The 16,884-nt window shown below is 44.8% G+C and overlaps 1 protein-coding gene across 1 annotated transcript in view; it reads right to left on the bottom strand.

Annotated features, from left to right (window-relative positions):
• The window catches only part of NTSR1 (neurotensin receptor 1), a 130,598-nt gene that overhangs the window by 10,425 nt on the left and 103,289 nt on the right, over positions 1–16,884 (bottom strand). The window contains exon 2 of the mRNA XM_053394459.1: positions 9,058–9,259. Within this exon, the coding sequence (XP_053250434.1) occupies positions 9,058–9,259 (202 nt within the window). The remainder of the gene's footprint in view (positions 1–9,057; positions 9,260–16,884) is intronic.

Genomic DNA, 16,884 nt, shown 5'->3' with positions numbered 1-16,884 from the left:
GGCTAGTGTGTGTGCTTGAGCTTGGATAAGGCCTCTTGCTTGTCTGGATGTAAACAGGGCTGTGGGGCAGCTTTGACTTAGGCCTTTAATCACACCAACTGCTACTGAGCATGTGACTGCATTTGTTCCCATTCATCCATCCCTACCTTTGGCTCTCTTCCCTTTCTCCCACTGCTAAAACTTGGACTGTAAGCTCCTTGCAGGCATAGACCTATCTCTGTTTGTTTGCAGAACTCTGCAAACCCTGACACACATTGATGGCGCTGCATGCATAAGGATACATAAGAACTACAGCCATCTATAGGCATAATTTTCTGGGGCTCACACAAGAACAAGTTTTTTGCCTCCAAGGCAGGAAAAGTCGAGTAGCTCTTAGAAAACCAATGGCACCCCAGGTGAGTTCTTTGAAGTTTTCCCACTTGGGTGGTATTGGCAAATGAGCTGAAAGGCTACGATCCCAGGCAGAGCAACCTGTTTAATGAATTGCCAAATGAGCTCAATTCACAAACTGGCACAAGCCAATAAATTGTTTGGAATTGGATCTGCCTAATTAGTCTGGGGAATTAGCCTGGGGAAGGAAAGGGAAAAAAGTACAGACCTGTTTATTGACCAATAAAAGTTTTAAATCTCTCCAGAGCTACAGCTTTTTTTGCTCAAGAGTTAGGGCTGATTCAGCTGTCCCCACAGCTATAATAATAATAATAATAATAATAATAATAATAATAATAATAATAATAATTTATACCCTGCCCATCTGGCTGGGTTTTCCCAGCCACTCTGGGTGGCTTCCAACAAAATATTAAAATACAATAGTCCGTCAAATATTAAAAGCTTCCCTAAACAGGGCTGTCTTCAGATGTCTTCAAAAAGTCTGGTAGTTGTTTTTCTCTTTGACATCTGGTGGGAGGGCATTCCACAGGGCAGGTGCCACTACCGAGAAGGCCCTCTGCTTGGTTCCTTGTAACTTGGCTTCTCGCAGGGAGGGAACCGCCAGAAGGCCCTCGGCACTGGACCTCAGTGTCCAGGCAGAACGATGGGGGTGGAGATGCCCCTTCAGGTATACTGGACCGAGGCTGTTTAGGGCTTTAAAGGTCAGTACCGACACTTTGAATTGTGCTCGGAAACATACTGGTCAATGAGGTTCTCACATGGCATCACACCCCATCTTAAGAACAGAATCCTGCTGGGCTGCAGGATCATGAGGAATGTTTCTGTGCTTCAGAAATTATAGATATAATATAAAATGAAAGTTGAAATGTTTGTGAGAAAGGCTGAATGTTGGAATGTGAAGCTTGTGTTTGCAAGAAAACCAAGAGATAAGGACAGAACAAAACGTATGCAGGAGCTATTGCTATAACAGTTGAGGATAAAGGAAGGAGGGGACGATAAAAACGTTGCTATGCCTTGTGATTAAACCAGTAGAAGCTGGTAGAAGGAAGTTCTGCCTCTTTGCTTGTAAGTGTATAAATGTTTGTGCTTTTCCCTGTTTTGTATGTCACTCTTCAACTATTTGCAAACCGAAATAAATGTCCTGCTTGACCGGTAATTGGCTTCTGGATCTTATTGGCCATGCAGCCTGAATCTACAGGGTATTGGACCCCAATATTTCCCCAACATCTGCAAGAGTATTATCCATTTCCTAGGAAGAAATTGTGGCATTAATGTGAAAGCCTCCAATGGGCTCTGTCCTGGCTCTTACTTGTAAGTAAGAAATAGATGTTTATTCAGACACAGACTCAGGAGCAGACACAAAGCTCAAGGGTCATGGTTCAGGAGTTCAAGAGTAGGGCAAGAAGCTTGGAAGTGGATGGAAGCAACAAAGACGTCCCAACAAGTTTCCATGCCCCACCCGCCAAGCTTTTAAAGATGAGCCATGGCATGAGGATCAGTGTTCCAGGATGATAGGAATTGTAGCCCAACATTTGGAGAGCTGTGAGTTCCTGAGTCCTGTTGCTAGGAGTGGTAGTTAGAGAAAGGTTGTGTGTAGATGTGACATACTGTGATGACCTGGGATTCAGACTCGGAGGCTGAACCTGAGGAATCCAAGCCTGCACAGGATTCCCGCCTCCAGAAGCAGCTGAGCCGGGGCTGGGGCTTGAGCCTGAAGGGTCCTCACCTGTAATGGATCCTCAGGTGCAGGCACCAGCTGAGTCTGCTCTGGCTCCTGAGGTGATGGAGAACGCATTGCCTGCAGGTGCTCCACTCTCAGCCCCGTCAGGGGAATCTGAGGTTGCCTCTGGATCCGGTAACCCTCCAGCCTCTCCTGAACTGCAGAGGCTCAGGGCAGAGAGGCGGAGGGAACTAAGTTCCCGCAGGAGGAGTGCTCACCTCCAGGCCAGGAGAGGCGAGTCACCTGTGGACTGGGGTTGCCCTATGCCTTGGGGCAGATAAAAGCCACCCAGCCCCAGTCCCAGGTTGCGGGAGCAACATTGTTGGTAACCTGTTCCTGCCTGCACCCTGTCCTGCTCTTCTGCCAGAGTTCCTGACCTCACCTGACTCCCTGCCTTGGACCCAGCTTCAGCTTTGACGGACAGCCTCCATACCGCACCCTCGACCTCGGACTGGACTCGGACCTCGCCGCACGGTTAACCCTCGGGACCAGCACACATACCCTCTCAATATTATTCATTGGTTTTTGCTGACATTTCCCATACCAAGGCAGGAATAGCCATTGGAGTGCAGCAACCTGCTGGCAGCAGAAGGGTGAGAATTATAATGATCAGGGATGTTATAATCCCAGGGACAAGTGGAGCCAGTGCACTTGATAAGGTTTAGGGGCTCTAGAACATAGGTCAATAAATGAGAGTCCTGGGTTACAAGTTAGTTCCAGGCCCAGCAAAATGATTTATGTGTACTGGCTCCCTCCAGCAGAACTGCCAGAACCTCAGGTTTTCATTTAGACAGACAAGTAGTTTCTATTTCTCATTGTTGTGCAGAAACAGTTTCTTTAAAAAAATGAATGCCAAGGCAGAGCCTGATAAGAGCTCAGCTGCCTAAGATATTCTATGTGTACATACGCAAGTTATCTTTGTTCTACACTCCTTTTAAAATTTCATTTGCAATTTGATTTCAGGGCTTAATTTTGATGTTTTAAAAAAACTGTTTCAAATATGTTTTGCTGATTGTCTTAACTGCATGCTGAACTCAACAGGGGGCTAATCCTAGAAGGTAGGAAATGAACACAAAGTAATTTGGATTCATTATCCAACTTGTAATGACATTTGGGGCCACCTGAAGCAGACTTCAAAGACAAGTGGGGTGCCGCAGAGTTCTGTCCTGGGCCCAGTGTGGTTCAACATCTTTATAAATGATTTGGATGAAGGAACAGAGGGTATGCTCAACGCTGCAGATGACACCAAACTGGGAGGGGTAGCTAATACCTCAGAAGACAGAATCGGGATTCAAGATGACCTTAACAGATTAGAGAACCAGCTAAAGCTAGCAAAATGAATTTCAGGAGGGTTCTACAATTAGGCAGAAAGAACTAGCTGTACATATATAAGATGGGGGACACCTGGCTTGCCAGTAGCACATATGAAAAGGATTTAGGGCTTTTAGTAGATCACAAGCTTAATATGAGTCAACAGTGTGATGCAACAGCAAAGAAAACTAATACTATTCTAGGCTGCATCAACAGAAGCATAGTGTCCTCATCAAGGGAAGGTCATAGTCCTGCTCTATTCTACCTTGGCTCGAACATACTTGGAGTACTGCGTCCAGTTCTGGGCACCACAATTTAAAAACGATATTGACAAGCTGGAATGTGTGCAGAGGAAGGGCACCCAAGACGATCAAGTGTCTGAAAACCAAGTATATTGCTTCCAGCCCTTTTGTGACATAATTAATAAATCACACACAATTTCACCACAGCGAAGAGGAAGAGTAACAACATGGTTTTTGGTGGAAGCTGAACTGCAGCAGAATAGAAGCAGGGCTGCCAAGAACATGGATCAGAATGGAAATTGATGGCTTCTTAACCCTGTACTCAACACAGAGTTGAGTCCTGTGTTCCCTGACCACAAGTTATTTCACATCCATAAATAATCATAGTTTAGAGGTCCCGGGCCCTAAGGAAGTCAGATTATCCTCCACCAGGGCCAGGGCCTTCTCAGTGATGGCTCCGACCTGGTGGAACGCTCTGTCCCATGAGACCAGGGCCCTGCAGGTTTTAACTTCCTTCTGCAGGGCCTGTAAGACAGAGCTATTCCGCCTGGCTTTCAATTTGAATTTAGCCTGATCTTTTATTCCCCTTCCTTCCCCCCTTCCCTTTTTGTGAAGACTACCCGCTCTGGGATCCCACAGCTAATTCTCCCCTGGTCTCCTCACTGGCCCTAATTTAGCCAGCTAGCCCTGGTGATCATCTAATGTTTATTGGATGGATTTCCCCCTAAATTGATTTTTGAATTCTGAATTTATTGTTATTCACGTTTTATACTGTATTTTATGCTGTTTTTTGTTGTATCAATTAAGTGTTTTAAATTTGTTGCTAGCTGCCCTGAGCCCGGTTTTCTGAACCGGGAAGGGCGGGGTATAAATAATTTATTATTATTATTATTATTATTATTATTATTATTATTATTATTATTATTATCCATCCAGACGAACCACTATTCCCCATAGTCCCCATTCTAGCACAAGAGTTCTTGCTTAGCATATACACCTCTATGCGGTGTATCTGGTGCTAAACTGGAGCTCAGCATAGTTCCTCACACAAATACTTTGTAGCTTACTTATTGCACTTCTCCTGCATTTTAAACTTTTCCTCCCTTTTTCTTTCATTCTCTACATTTTGTAGATCTGCACTAACCAGCTGAAATCCTGTTGCCAAATAACATTTATCCAAAGGTGCAAATATGTAATTTTCAGTGCTGATTACAAAAAATAAGTTTCCCCCCATTTTCTCTGGGTAACTAGCCCTAGCAGTTCGAAAGCACGTCAAAAGTGCAAGTAGATAAATAGGAACCGCTCCGGTGGGAAGGTAAATGGTGTTTCCGTGCGCTACTCTGGTTCGCCAGAAGCGGCTTAGTCATGCTGGCCACATGACCCGGAAGCTGTCTGGGACAAACGCCGGCTCCCTCGGCCCATAGAGCGAGATGAGCGCCGCAACCCCAGAGTCGGTCACGACTGGACCTAATGGTCAGGGGTCCCTTTACCTTTACCTTTAACTAGCCCATGAGCGAATACTCACAGAGAAGCATGAGAATACGGCATTTAGTATATGATTTCACCTTGGTGGTCTTATGCCAATAGTACCCAGACAATATGTCTTTTTCTCAATGCATTCTGCATAGCATTGTGTGTGTGCTTTGATTTTTGGAGGGAGAAGGAATGCTGTAATTTGCTCCTTTAATAGCTTGCTGTACGTTACAGAGTTTAGATTGATTGAGCCTCCTTTGTGTACGACAGAGGAATAGAAGGCAGTTTTACTATTCTCCAGCCATCCATGTTCCCTCCAGGCTTTCAAATGTGCCAGCCGTAAGTCTTACTTGAAGTAAAACAGAGAGCTATCGCAGGGGGTGGGGACAAGAGGAAGAATATACTTCTTCCCTGCATGCAATTCTGTGTGGAAAGAACAGAATGAAATTTTAAGATCATTTTGTTTCAGGTGTGCTCTAAAATGCTAAATGAGATGTTAATGATTTACGATCCGGGTCTCTGCATGGTTACTTGGGAGTGATTCCTGTTTTATTCAGGTGGCCTTACTCATAAGAAAGTAGGCAAAGAATGGCAGCCCAGGCCCCAATGAGATGAGTTAGTCCCATTGCTTGCACATGGAACTTAGTCACAACTAACGTAGCTGAGCATTAATTCTGCCCAACCATTTATCAGTAGATGTGGGGGAGGGAAATGGCCTTTCTGTGTTGAATTAGAATGGGTGTGGGGGTGTTTGCATGCAGGGGAATTTCCCAGTTTACAAATTCATATACTGTATTTTTCCGTGCATAAGACTATATTTCCCCCCAATATTTTTAAGTTTAAAATTGGGGGTCGTCTTATACACGGAATGTTGCCAAATGTTTATTTCTTAATTTTGGGCTCAAAAAATAGGGGTCGTCTTATACATGGGGGTGTCTTATACACGAAAAATACGGTAATCAACTGCAGTGTTTCTCAAATTTGCATTTCATTGCATTACATTTGCATTTAAATTTCCCTCTGTTATAGTGAACTGGAAATTTGAACCCAGCCTATTTGGAATCAACAAAAGCACCAAACCCAAAGCTCATTTTAGGAATATGCATTTGCAGAGGATGCATTGCAACCATCCTCCTATAGGGACCCGCTCCTGTTCAAGGTCCTAGCCTGCTGTTTCCTCCAAGCAAATCATTCTGCTCTTCCTCCCTCCTGTTCCATTTTCTTTTCCAGCTGTCACTCTGTTTTCCATAGCTGTTGAACATACTCAGCTCTTACTGGGCTATTTTGAGACTTGGGTTTTTGTTGTTGCTGCTGTTGTTACTCCCTTTGTTCTGTTGTGTTTTTTTTAAATATAATGATGTATTTGTATTTCTGATAAACTCAAGAGTTGATCTTAGGGTTATGGTATGAACCTAATAATAATAATTTATACCCCAGTCATCTGACTGGGTTTCCCCAACCACTCTGGGCAGCTCCCAATCGAATATTAAAAACAATACAGCAATACAATACAGCATTGTATTGTTGTAAAAACAATACAACAATACAATACAGCATTAAACATTACTTCCCTAAACAGGGCTGCCTTCAGGAAGAAATCTGTAATTTTCTGCTACCGCTGTCTACGTTGTAACCTGGTTTAAATATGAGATTTAACAATAATAACAATATAATTGGCAGCTACAGTATATGGAACTGTATGAATGGAAGTGGATTCTATTTAAGTAATCAAATAATGACTGTGTTGAACATGACACATAGGCCTGTGTTTTAATTATATTGTAAAATCTAATAAAATATCAATTCAGGGTGGTTGTTTTTCCCCTTTCAGTATTTGCATTGGGAACTCGTTTAGCTAGGACTGCTGCGTTGTTAAAATATCCTTTTGTTCATTCACAGATTAGCAGCTTTAAAAGAAATCCCAGATATGATTAATATCTTAACACTGGTATTTATTCGAGGATAATTAACAACTAGTTCACACTGAGACCTTAGCAGAAGCTCAAATAGTAATGTGCAGTAGGACAATCATAAGAACAAGAGAAGAGGCTGCTGGATTAGGCCAGTTGCCCATCCAGTCCAGCCTCTTGTTCTCACAGAGGCCAGCCAGATGATTAGGGGAAGTTTGCAAGCAGACCCTGAGTGCAATAAGTGGTACACAGGCTGAGACCCTCCCTGCCCGCAGACTGTCTCACCAGAGTGGTGCATGCTCTGGTTATCTCCCGCTTGGACTACTGCAATGCACTCTACGTGGGGCTACCTTTGAAGGTGACCTGGAAACTGCAATTAATCCAGAATGCGGCAGCTAGACTGGTGACTGGGAGAGGCTGCTGGGACCACATAACACCGGTCCTGAGAGATCTGCATTGGCTCCCAGTAAGTTTCCAAGCACAATTCAAAGTGTTGGTGCTGACTTTAAAGCCCTAAACGGCCTCGGTCCTGTATACCTGAAGGAGCGTCTCCACCCCCATCATTCTGCCTGGACACTGAGGTCCAGCTCCGAGGGCCTTCTGGCGGTTCCCTCATTGCGAGGTTACAGGGAACCAGACAGAGGGCCTTCTTGGTAGTGGCGCTCACCCTGTGGAACACCCTCCCACCAGATGTGAAGGAAATAAGCAGTTATCCTATCTTTAAAAGACAGCTGAAGGCAGCCCTGTTTAGGGAAGCTTTTAATATTTAATGCTGTACTGTTTTTAATATTTGATTGGGAGCCGCCCAGAGTGACTGGGGAGACTCAGCCAGATGGGCGGGCTATAAATAATAAATTATTATTATTATTATTATTATTATTATTATTATTATTATTATTATTATGCTCTCCCATCCCAGCAAGTGGTAGTCAGTGGAGGTAGAACACAGTATTCCAGGTTAGTCATCATGGATCGCAGAGACTATAGGCAAGAGTGACTCATTTGGCCTTGCCTGGATCCCAGGAGCATACATTCTAGCACAGCACAGGAAATTTTTGCTATCACTTTTCTTAACAAACATGTATCTATGTGATTTCAAGGAGAAGGTGTACAGTGGCGACATCCTCCAGTGTACACAGTAACACAGTTTTCAGTGTATCTTCTAAGCAACACCAATGTTATGAAACCTTTGCCAACTGCCCATGTTCCAATCCAAGATGTCCCATTTAATAAGAGGTAGTTGAAAGACTTGAGCAATCCCCCTAACAGTGAACTCAGGTGTGGAGTGCTGATATAGTTTGAGCCAAGAAGGAGCTACTCATTACACCATTAACATTATGGTGCTGACCTTTAAAGCCCTAAACGGCCTTGGTCCTGTATACCTGAAGGAGCGTTTCCACCCCCATTGTTCAGGCCGGACACTGAGATCCAGCTCCAAGGGCCTTCTGGTGGTTCCCTCACTGCAAGAAGCCAAGTTACAGGGAACCAGGCAGAGGGCCTTCTCGGTAGTGGCGCCCACCCTGTGGAACACCCTCCCTTCAGATGTGAAGGAAATAAGCAGCTATCCTATCTTTAAAAGACATCTGAAGGCAGCCCTCTTCAGGGAAGTTTTTAATATTTAACGCAGTATTGTTTTTAACACTTAATTGGGAGCCGCCCAGAGTGGCTGGGGAAACTCAGCCAGATGGGCGGGATATAAATAATAAATTATTATTATTATTATTATTATTAAGAGGGAGGCCTCAATATACTAAGGGGAACTTTGAAGGTATCTCCACAAACTTTGCCATCCACACACAGTCCATGAAGTATGAGGGCAGCCATTTTGCTAGCCTAAAGCAAACAGGAGTTGGAAAATGCTTCATCAGTGAGGTGGGCATTCTGGAAGTTTGTTTTGAGAAGGCTAATAGCCGGTAACTTCCAAGTCTCAAGTGCCAGACCTCAGCAAAAGAAAGTCTGTCAAGATATGCAGGAATCTAGGAAGAGGGCTTAAAGAGAAAGAGGAACTTACGTAAGACTCGGACGCCATGCTTCAGGGCTTGTACACGGCCAGGCTCCATGGACATACTGAGCATCGTTTGCTGGCCTCCAATAGTGCACACCTGGTTTTCTTGTGCGGCTTGCTTGAACATGATGATGAGCTGGTTGGCAATTATGGTGTTCAAGACGGAGATGACGACCATTGGGAAAACGAAGGAGATGAAAGCATTGACCTGGATGAAAGAGGACAGATATCATCATCTTCTTTTTAAAAAACTTTTATTGATAATTGCAATACTTACAAACACAAACCAGAAACTAAACAAATTTATTTTAATTTAAATACTGCTAATGTCAAAATTGACATTTCAGCAACTTAGAAGTATAAAAATGGTTATATAACCATTGAAACCATAATCACATTACGCAACTGGAATACACCATAGGGCACTCCCATTCCAATATTAAAATATAAACAACCTATTAAAATAAGCAATAAAGCAACCCCATTGAGTACAATGTGTCCTCATCAAGAGTTGTTTCCTCATCAAGAGCATCCTGAATTATATTCTAGAATTTAATAACAGTGGCAAACTACGACTACAAAAAAATAAAATAAAGGAAGCTGGAAGGGGGAAGAAAAGGAAAGGCACGACTCTCCTCTTTCTTTAAGGAATGGTTGATCAAATAGGGAGATGGACAGGAATGTCAAAGCTCACAAAAATGTATTTGCCTAAGAGACAGCAGACAGCACTTTGAGACTTTTTGCATTAATGGTTTCCCTTTTACCAGCTTCATAAAAGAAAACGCAGTTTGAAGTTTGACTTGTATAAAAGCCTTTTCTGTATTGCAAATATAATATGTTTCTGTGCTTCTGTCTATTTTCCATGCTTGGCAGAAGAAGAAAAAGTTGCTTCTAAGGAATTAAGTTTTTGCACCGCAAAAAAATGGTTAGCTTTTGAGTTGTTGTTGTTGTTGTTGTTGTTGTTGTTGTTGTTGTTGTTGTTGTTGTTGTTAAATAGAGGATTAGACAAATACATTATTGACCAGCCTATCAATAGCTGCTAACCAGGCTGACTTAAAAAGCTCAACAATTGGCAACCCTACGATATTGATGAATACATAAAGACATTATAAATTAGAATGGGGAAAAAAACATATAAACATTAACATATTCCCTCCTTTCGTAGCTCCCATTCTCCAATGATTGTGGCAACAACATTGGCAGCACAGTAACAGAAAGCAATAGTATACTCCCATCCACTAACCAGCATAGAAAAATAAAAACTCAACACTTCTCTCTTTAGCCCTAATCCAGAGGAATCTGCCATGTCAACCCGACTCAGATATTTCCTGGATTCCCAAACCTCGTAAGGTACTCAGTGCCCATATGTTGTGGGTGCTCTCAGTGCATCACCTCATTCTCTAAATTAGAGATAAACCTGTGATGGAAATTTCAGCGTGGTGGGGAATATGAAATCTCCAACTATAGAACACATGCATTCAAGAGGGAAAACCTTGGGTGCAGGATTGGACTAAATTAAACTTCCTGCAAAGTTTATGGTCCATTTACTCCACCGTTGCTCCCATGTTAACTGGCATAAGCATTTGATCTTCTTATCTACTGTAAATAGCCAGTAGGATCCCTTTGGGCTGCTGTGGTGCAAGTTAACACTTCACAATATCAGTGATTCCTGATTCACAATTGCTGGTTCATTCATCTTTAAAATAAAAATAAAAATTATAACCTGGGCTCTCCTTGAACTCCATCTTATTCCTTCCCCTCTAGCTGTCTTCTTTGTGTGTGAAGTTTAATGATTGGTCTCTATAGCCCGTGATCCCATTAGCCAATAACCTCTGCCCCAGAGGATTGAAATTGATTGAACAAACAAATCCAAGTTATAGCATTTCTGAAACCCTCAGTATGTGTTTTTCAATAAAGCAAACACTACTGATATTAACTTGTGCTTGACTCTGAAGGAAACTCAAACACTGAATGCAATCAAGATCTTTTGCATTTCAACCAATGTGTAGCCATATCTTCACTAGAACCTTAAACTTCTTTGAAATGAGTTTAATTATCACAGCACACATCAAATAATGGTGGAAACCATTGCTCTGTGAGGTTGCTCAGACCCCTGCCCCCTCTCCCTAGAATTACAGTTTCCAGGGTTTCTAGGTTGGGTGTTGTGAAAAGTTTAAAGCTGGTTTATATTTGTAGGGTAGCCATGCTCCTATAAAAGAAGTGCAGGTGGTGCTGTGGTCTAAACCACGGAGCCTCTTGGGCTTGCTGATCAGATGTTTGGTGGTTCAAATCTGTGCAACAGGATGAGCTCCCATTGCTCTGTCCCAGTTCCTGCCAACCTAGCAGTTCAAAAGCACACTAGTGCAAGTAGAATCATAGAATAGAATCATAGAATCATAGAGTTGGAATAGACCACAAGGGCCATCGAGTCCAACCCCCTGCCAAGCAGGAAACTGTGCAGATAAGATGGCGTCCGGCACGTTTCTGCTGCGCCACTGCGCTTCTGTGCCTAGCTCCCTTTAGCTCTCTTATCATAGTCCTAGCAGAGTTCAGCAGCGGGAGAAACTGTTGCCGTGTGTGGGTAATAAATTCAGACTGACAGCAGACTTCTTGCTTATCTCCAACAGTCTTTAATGCGTAGAAAAACATCATAAATTAGCCCGGCGAGAGAGCAGCCATCCTTCTCGTCTCTCAGCCAAAACCGAAAGAAAACTCACACACAGAGAAAGATTCCCGTATGTGAACATAACCACGCCTCAGAATGTGAGACGTCACACAGAACTGTTTAACCCTGTAAGTTCTGATTCTCCTCACACCCCCTCTCGTCTCGCATCCTGAGGGAAGCTGTGAGTATAACTCTTCGGCAAAACCTTGCACCTGTCTATCTGTCTGTGCGCAGCTCTCGGCCTGCCTGCCCTCTGGCAGCTTCGTGGTCAAGCACACACCTATAGACTTCATTGAGTTCAACTCCTTTCCCATTGCCTCTTGCCCCTTCCTGGCATCTGTCTCAGGCAACTGTTGAACTTCCTCAAAACTCAGGTTCGCACTGCGCGAAACCAGCCCACACGCTGGTGACCACAAACCTCTCAGGTGGTACTCCCTTTGTGGTGCGAGCGGACCATCTGAGCACTGTCTCAGGTGCTCCCTCTGACCCACTGGGGCTAGCAAGTGTGTCTCTGACATCAGAAGACTCCCCCTCCGACTTACTGTGTCTTCGGGCCTTTTGCACTTTTCTAACGGGAGACGAAGGCTCACTCTTGGGCTCTCTTTTAACAACCTGCGGAGATGCCCAACCCTGTTCTTGACCCTGGTCAGAGACCTGGTCCTCATCAACAGGTTCAGCTTTTAACTCTCCCTCCTCATCAGAATCGGACAGACATTCTGAGAGAACGTCAGGATTCGCATGTATCCTTGACCAACCATTCTGCTCACAGAACTCAGCACTTCTGCTGACTAGAATCCTGGACTGATCACCTTCTGGATAGGCAAACCTCCACCCTTTTGTCGCAGGCTCGTACCCACAAAAGATCATTTTCCGGCACCTCGGGTCACCTTTCTTTCGTTGAGCCTTTGGCACAAGCACCCAAGCTTCGCAACCAAACACACAGAAGAAATGCACCTTAGGCTTCTTCCGGTGCAGTAGAAAATACGGGCTGTCACCTACCACTGAATTGAACGACCTGTTCAATGTGAAGTTGGCCGCCTTCCAAGCCTCCCCCCAAAAACTCTGAGGCAAACCAGAGTCAAACAGTAAAGCGTCAGCTGCCTCAGCTAGCGTTCTGTTCCGGCGCTCTGCTACACCATTCTCCTGAGGAGAAGCAGCAACCATCAACCTGTGACGTATTCCCTTCCGGCGGAAGAAACTCTGCAGAGCAGACCCAGTGAACTCCCTGCCTCGGTCACTCTGAAAGCTCTGTACTTTGGTGGAAAACTGTAGTTCCACCTCCGCAACCCAGTCTTTGATTACTTGCGCTGCCTCGCTTTTTTGTTTCAGCGAGAAACAAATGTTGTCCCTATTTTCAAAAAGGTGAAAAGAGAGGACCCAAATAATTACCGCCCAGTCAGTCTGACATCAATACCAGGGAAGATTCTGGAGCAGATCATTAAGCAAACAGTCTGTGAGCACCTAGAAAGGAATGCTGTGATCACCAATAGTCAGCATGGATTTCTGAAAAATAAGTCATGTCAGACTAACCTGATCTCGTTTTTTGACAGAATTACAAGCCTGGTAGATGAAGGGAATGCAGTGGATGTAGCCTACCTTGATTTCAGCAAGGCATTTGACAAGGTGCCCCATGATATTCTTGTAAAGAAGCTGGTAAAATGTGATCTTGACTATGCTACCACTCAGTGGATTTGTAACTGGCTGACTGACCGAACCCAAAGGGTGCTCATCAATGGTTCCTCTTCATCCTGGAGAAGAGTGACTAGTGGGGTGCCACAGGGTTCTGTCTTGGGCCCGGTCTTATTCAACATCTTTATCAACGACTTGGATGATGGACTCAAGGGCATCCTGATCAAATTTGCAGATGACACCAAACTGGGAGGGGTGGCTAACACCCCAGAGGACAGGATCACACTTCAAAACGACCTTGACAGATTAGAGAACTGGGCCAAAACAAACAAGATGAATTTTAACAGGGAGAAATGTAAAGTATTGCACTTGGGCAAAAAAAAATGAGAGGCACAAATACAAGGCGGGTGACACCTGGCTTGAGAGCACTACATGTGAAAAGGATCTAGGAGTCTTGGTTGACCACAAACTTGACATGAGCCAACGGCAGCTAAAAAAGCCAATGCAATTCTGGGCTGCATCAATAGGAGTATAGCATCTAGATCAAGGGAAGTAATAGCGCCACTGTATTCTGCTCTGGTCAGACCTCACCTGGAGTACTGTGTCCAGTTCTGGGCACCACAGTTCAAGAAGGACACTGACAAACTGGAACGTGTCCAGAGGAGGGCAACCAAAATGGTCAAAGGCCTGGAAACGATGCCTTATGAGGAACGGCTAAGGGAGCTCGGCATGTTTAGCCTGGAGAAGAGGAGGCTAAGGGGTGATATGATAGCCATGTTCAAATATATAAAAGGATGTCACATAGCGGAGGGAGAAAGGTTGTTTTCTGCTGCTCCAGAGAAGTGGACACGGAGCAACGGATCCAAACTACAAGAAAGAAGATTCCACCTAAATATTAGGAAGAACTTCCTGACAGTAAGAGCTGTTTGACAGTGGAATTTGCTGCCAAGGAGTGTGGTGGAATCAGCCCTAGCCTCCATAGGCAATGCCCCCCGGAATCCTTTATCAGAACTACCCCTAGATATTTGGGGGAGGTGATGGTGCTCCTCCCCCCCAACTCATCAACATAATAATACCCCTACCAATGCCTAACCGCCAAAACCAAAGGCGTTGTGACATTTTGCTACGAGGTAGGCGAAAAAACCAAACGGCTCCAAAACAATGCCTATTAGCCAAGTGGAAAAACTCCTACCAGGCCCCTTGCGGCGACCAACCGAGGTCCATAGCAAAGTCCGAGGGGAAACCTAGAGGGTGGGTGGGTGGGTGGGAAACTGCAGCTGGAGCGTGGACGGAAAGGGGCGTTCTCGGGCCGCACAGACCTTAAATGACCCAGGCCCAACTGGCTGGCCCGGGGTATGACGCGGCCCGAGGATCCCCCTGGTCGCGCAGGGCCGCAGCCAGCCCCGCGCAAACGATGGTGGGGCATGAGCCCGCAACCCCCCCTCCTAATGTCGGTAGTGGCTTTCCACACACAGTAACAGCAGCAAATTAAATACCAAATCAACTGACTTCACACAAATATTCCTGTAAGTCTTTTCAACAAATTCCTCCTTCTGATCTTTCTGTCTCCAGTTCCGTTCCCCTAAGTCACCCTAATGTGTCCTGCTTCCTTCCATAACCTGGCTGGTGCTTTGTACGACCACCAGCAAATAACACAGTTGAAAGGTTTCTAACAGCAGGAAGGTGATGGGTTGGATCTCTCCAAAAGTATCCTTAAGAGCTGCCAACTCTCTGATGCTTTTAAAATTGTGGAGGATGAAAGAAGCACAATTCCCAGTTCTGCAGAAGCTGCAACACAAAAGTTTGGCCTAATAATTTATACAGTAAATAATATAGTAATTTGCTACCGCAATGTCTGCCAACTTGGATGTCTTTAAAAGGGTTTCAGAGCAATTCATGGAGGATAAGTCACAATGGCTATGTTCTACTTCCACTGATGGAGGGAGTATGCTTTTGAATACCAGTTGTGGGAAATCATAATTGTGGAGGGTGCTGTTGTGCTTGCAGATTTCCCATGGGTGTCTGGTTGGCCACATTGAGAGCACTGAGTTAGGTGGACCTGATCCAGCCTACCTGTCATGTATGGGGCCCCACCTCTTCGCTTTCACTTGCCCCTTTGAGATTTAGAAAAGCTGGGATGGAGATAGTTTGTGAAGCATCTGAGCTGCATTTGACTTGGTAAGCTTTCTCCCCTCTTCTTCAAAGGGAGACGTGAAGCAGTCAGTCCCTCCGAACAGGCCTGGCTGGGACCAGCTACCGCTTGACTTTCCTCTCTCAGGCTGCGGACCTACCTTTAAAACACATTCAAAACATGTTCTTTCTCTCAAAGAATTCTGGATGCTGTAGTTGGCGAAGGATCGCTGGGCCTTGTAACTCTGTGAGGGGTAAACGACACGCCCCAGTATTCTTTGAGAGGGCAAAGATGCTTCAAATATGCTCTAAAAGCATAGTGTGTATTTTCTACCTGAAATGTCTCTATTACCAGCCCTTCAATCTCAGACCCTCCAAGTGTCCCTATTTTCCAGGGACAGTCCTGGATTTACAGAAGCTGTCCTGGTTTCTGATTTCATCCTGGAATGTCCTACTTTTCCTTAGGACACCCCTATTTTCATTGGAGAAATGTTGGAGGGTATGGAGTTAGGCGACCCACGAGCAACGGAGAAGGCATCTGAAGGCAGTTCCTATATAGGGAAATTGTTAATGTTTGATGTTTTACTATGTTTTTATCTGCACCATAAGCCATCCTGAGTGGCTGGGGAAACCCAGACAAATGGGTGGGGAATAATAATAATAATAATAATAATAATAATAATAATAAATAAGAATTGTGTATTGATTTGTAATGATTTGTTGGGTCTCTGGACTGTAATAAAGATTGATTGATTGATTGATTGATTGAAAATAAATAAATAATTGAATAGGACATCCCTATTTTCATCAGAATAATGTTGGAGGGTATGCAATCTGGTTACACCAGGGGGAGAGCTGAGGTGTAACGTCACCTTGCCTTAGAACAGGGGCAGACTGTGCTGGGCCTGGGGGTTTACGCGAGCAACGCAGTCCAGGTCAAGTCCCAAATCCAAGGGTCCCACAAAGAGTCAGTCCAACAAGCCAAGGCAGGAAACCAGGCTAGGTCAGACACAGGGTAACAGGCGGGTACCAGCGAGCAGCAATGTTGCTCCTGCAACCTGGGGCAGGGTCTGACAGCCTTTTATCTTTGTTGGGGTAGTGGCCGATCCTGATCCCCTGGCGACTCACCTCCTTGTTTCTCCCGAAGGTGAGCACTCCTTCTGCGAGTACTCAGGTCTCTCCTTCTGTCAGACCTTAGTCTCTGCAGCTCGGGAGACGTCGGTGGGTTACTAGACCCAGCGGCTGCCTCAGCCTCCCCTGACCAAACTGGTAGTGGAGCAGCTGTAAGTGATGGCCCAGCTGAAGGCAATAAGGTAATCCCTGTATCTGGAGCCAGGGCAGGCTCAGGCCCTTGACTCGGCCCAGCTGGTGCTTGTTGCAGGGGAACCTGTGCAGACTGGGACTCTTCA

The sequence above is a fragment of the Podarcis raffonei genome, chromosome 6 (assembly GCF_027172205.1).
Source record: "Podarcis raffonei isolate rPodRaf1 chromosome 6, rPodRaf1.pri, whole genome shotgun sequence".
NCBI classification, from domain to species: domain Eukaryota; kingdom Metazoa; phylum Chordata; class Lepidosauria; order Squamata; family Lacertidae; genus Podarcis; species Podarcis raffonei.
This window is presented reverse-complemented; position numbering and strand designations above follow the sequence as displayed.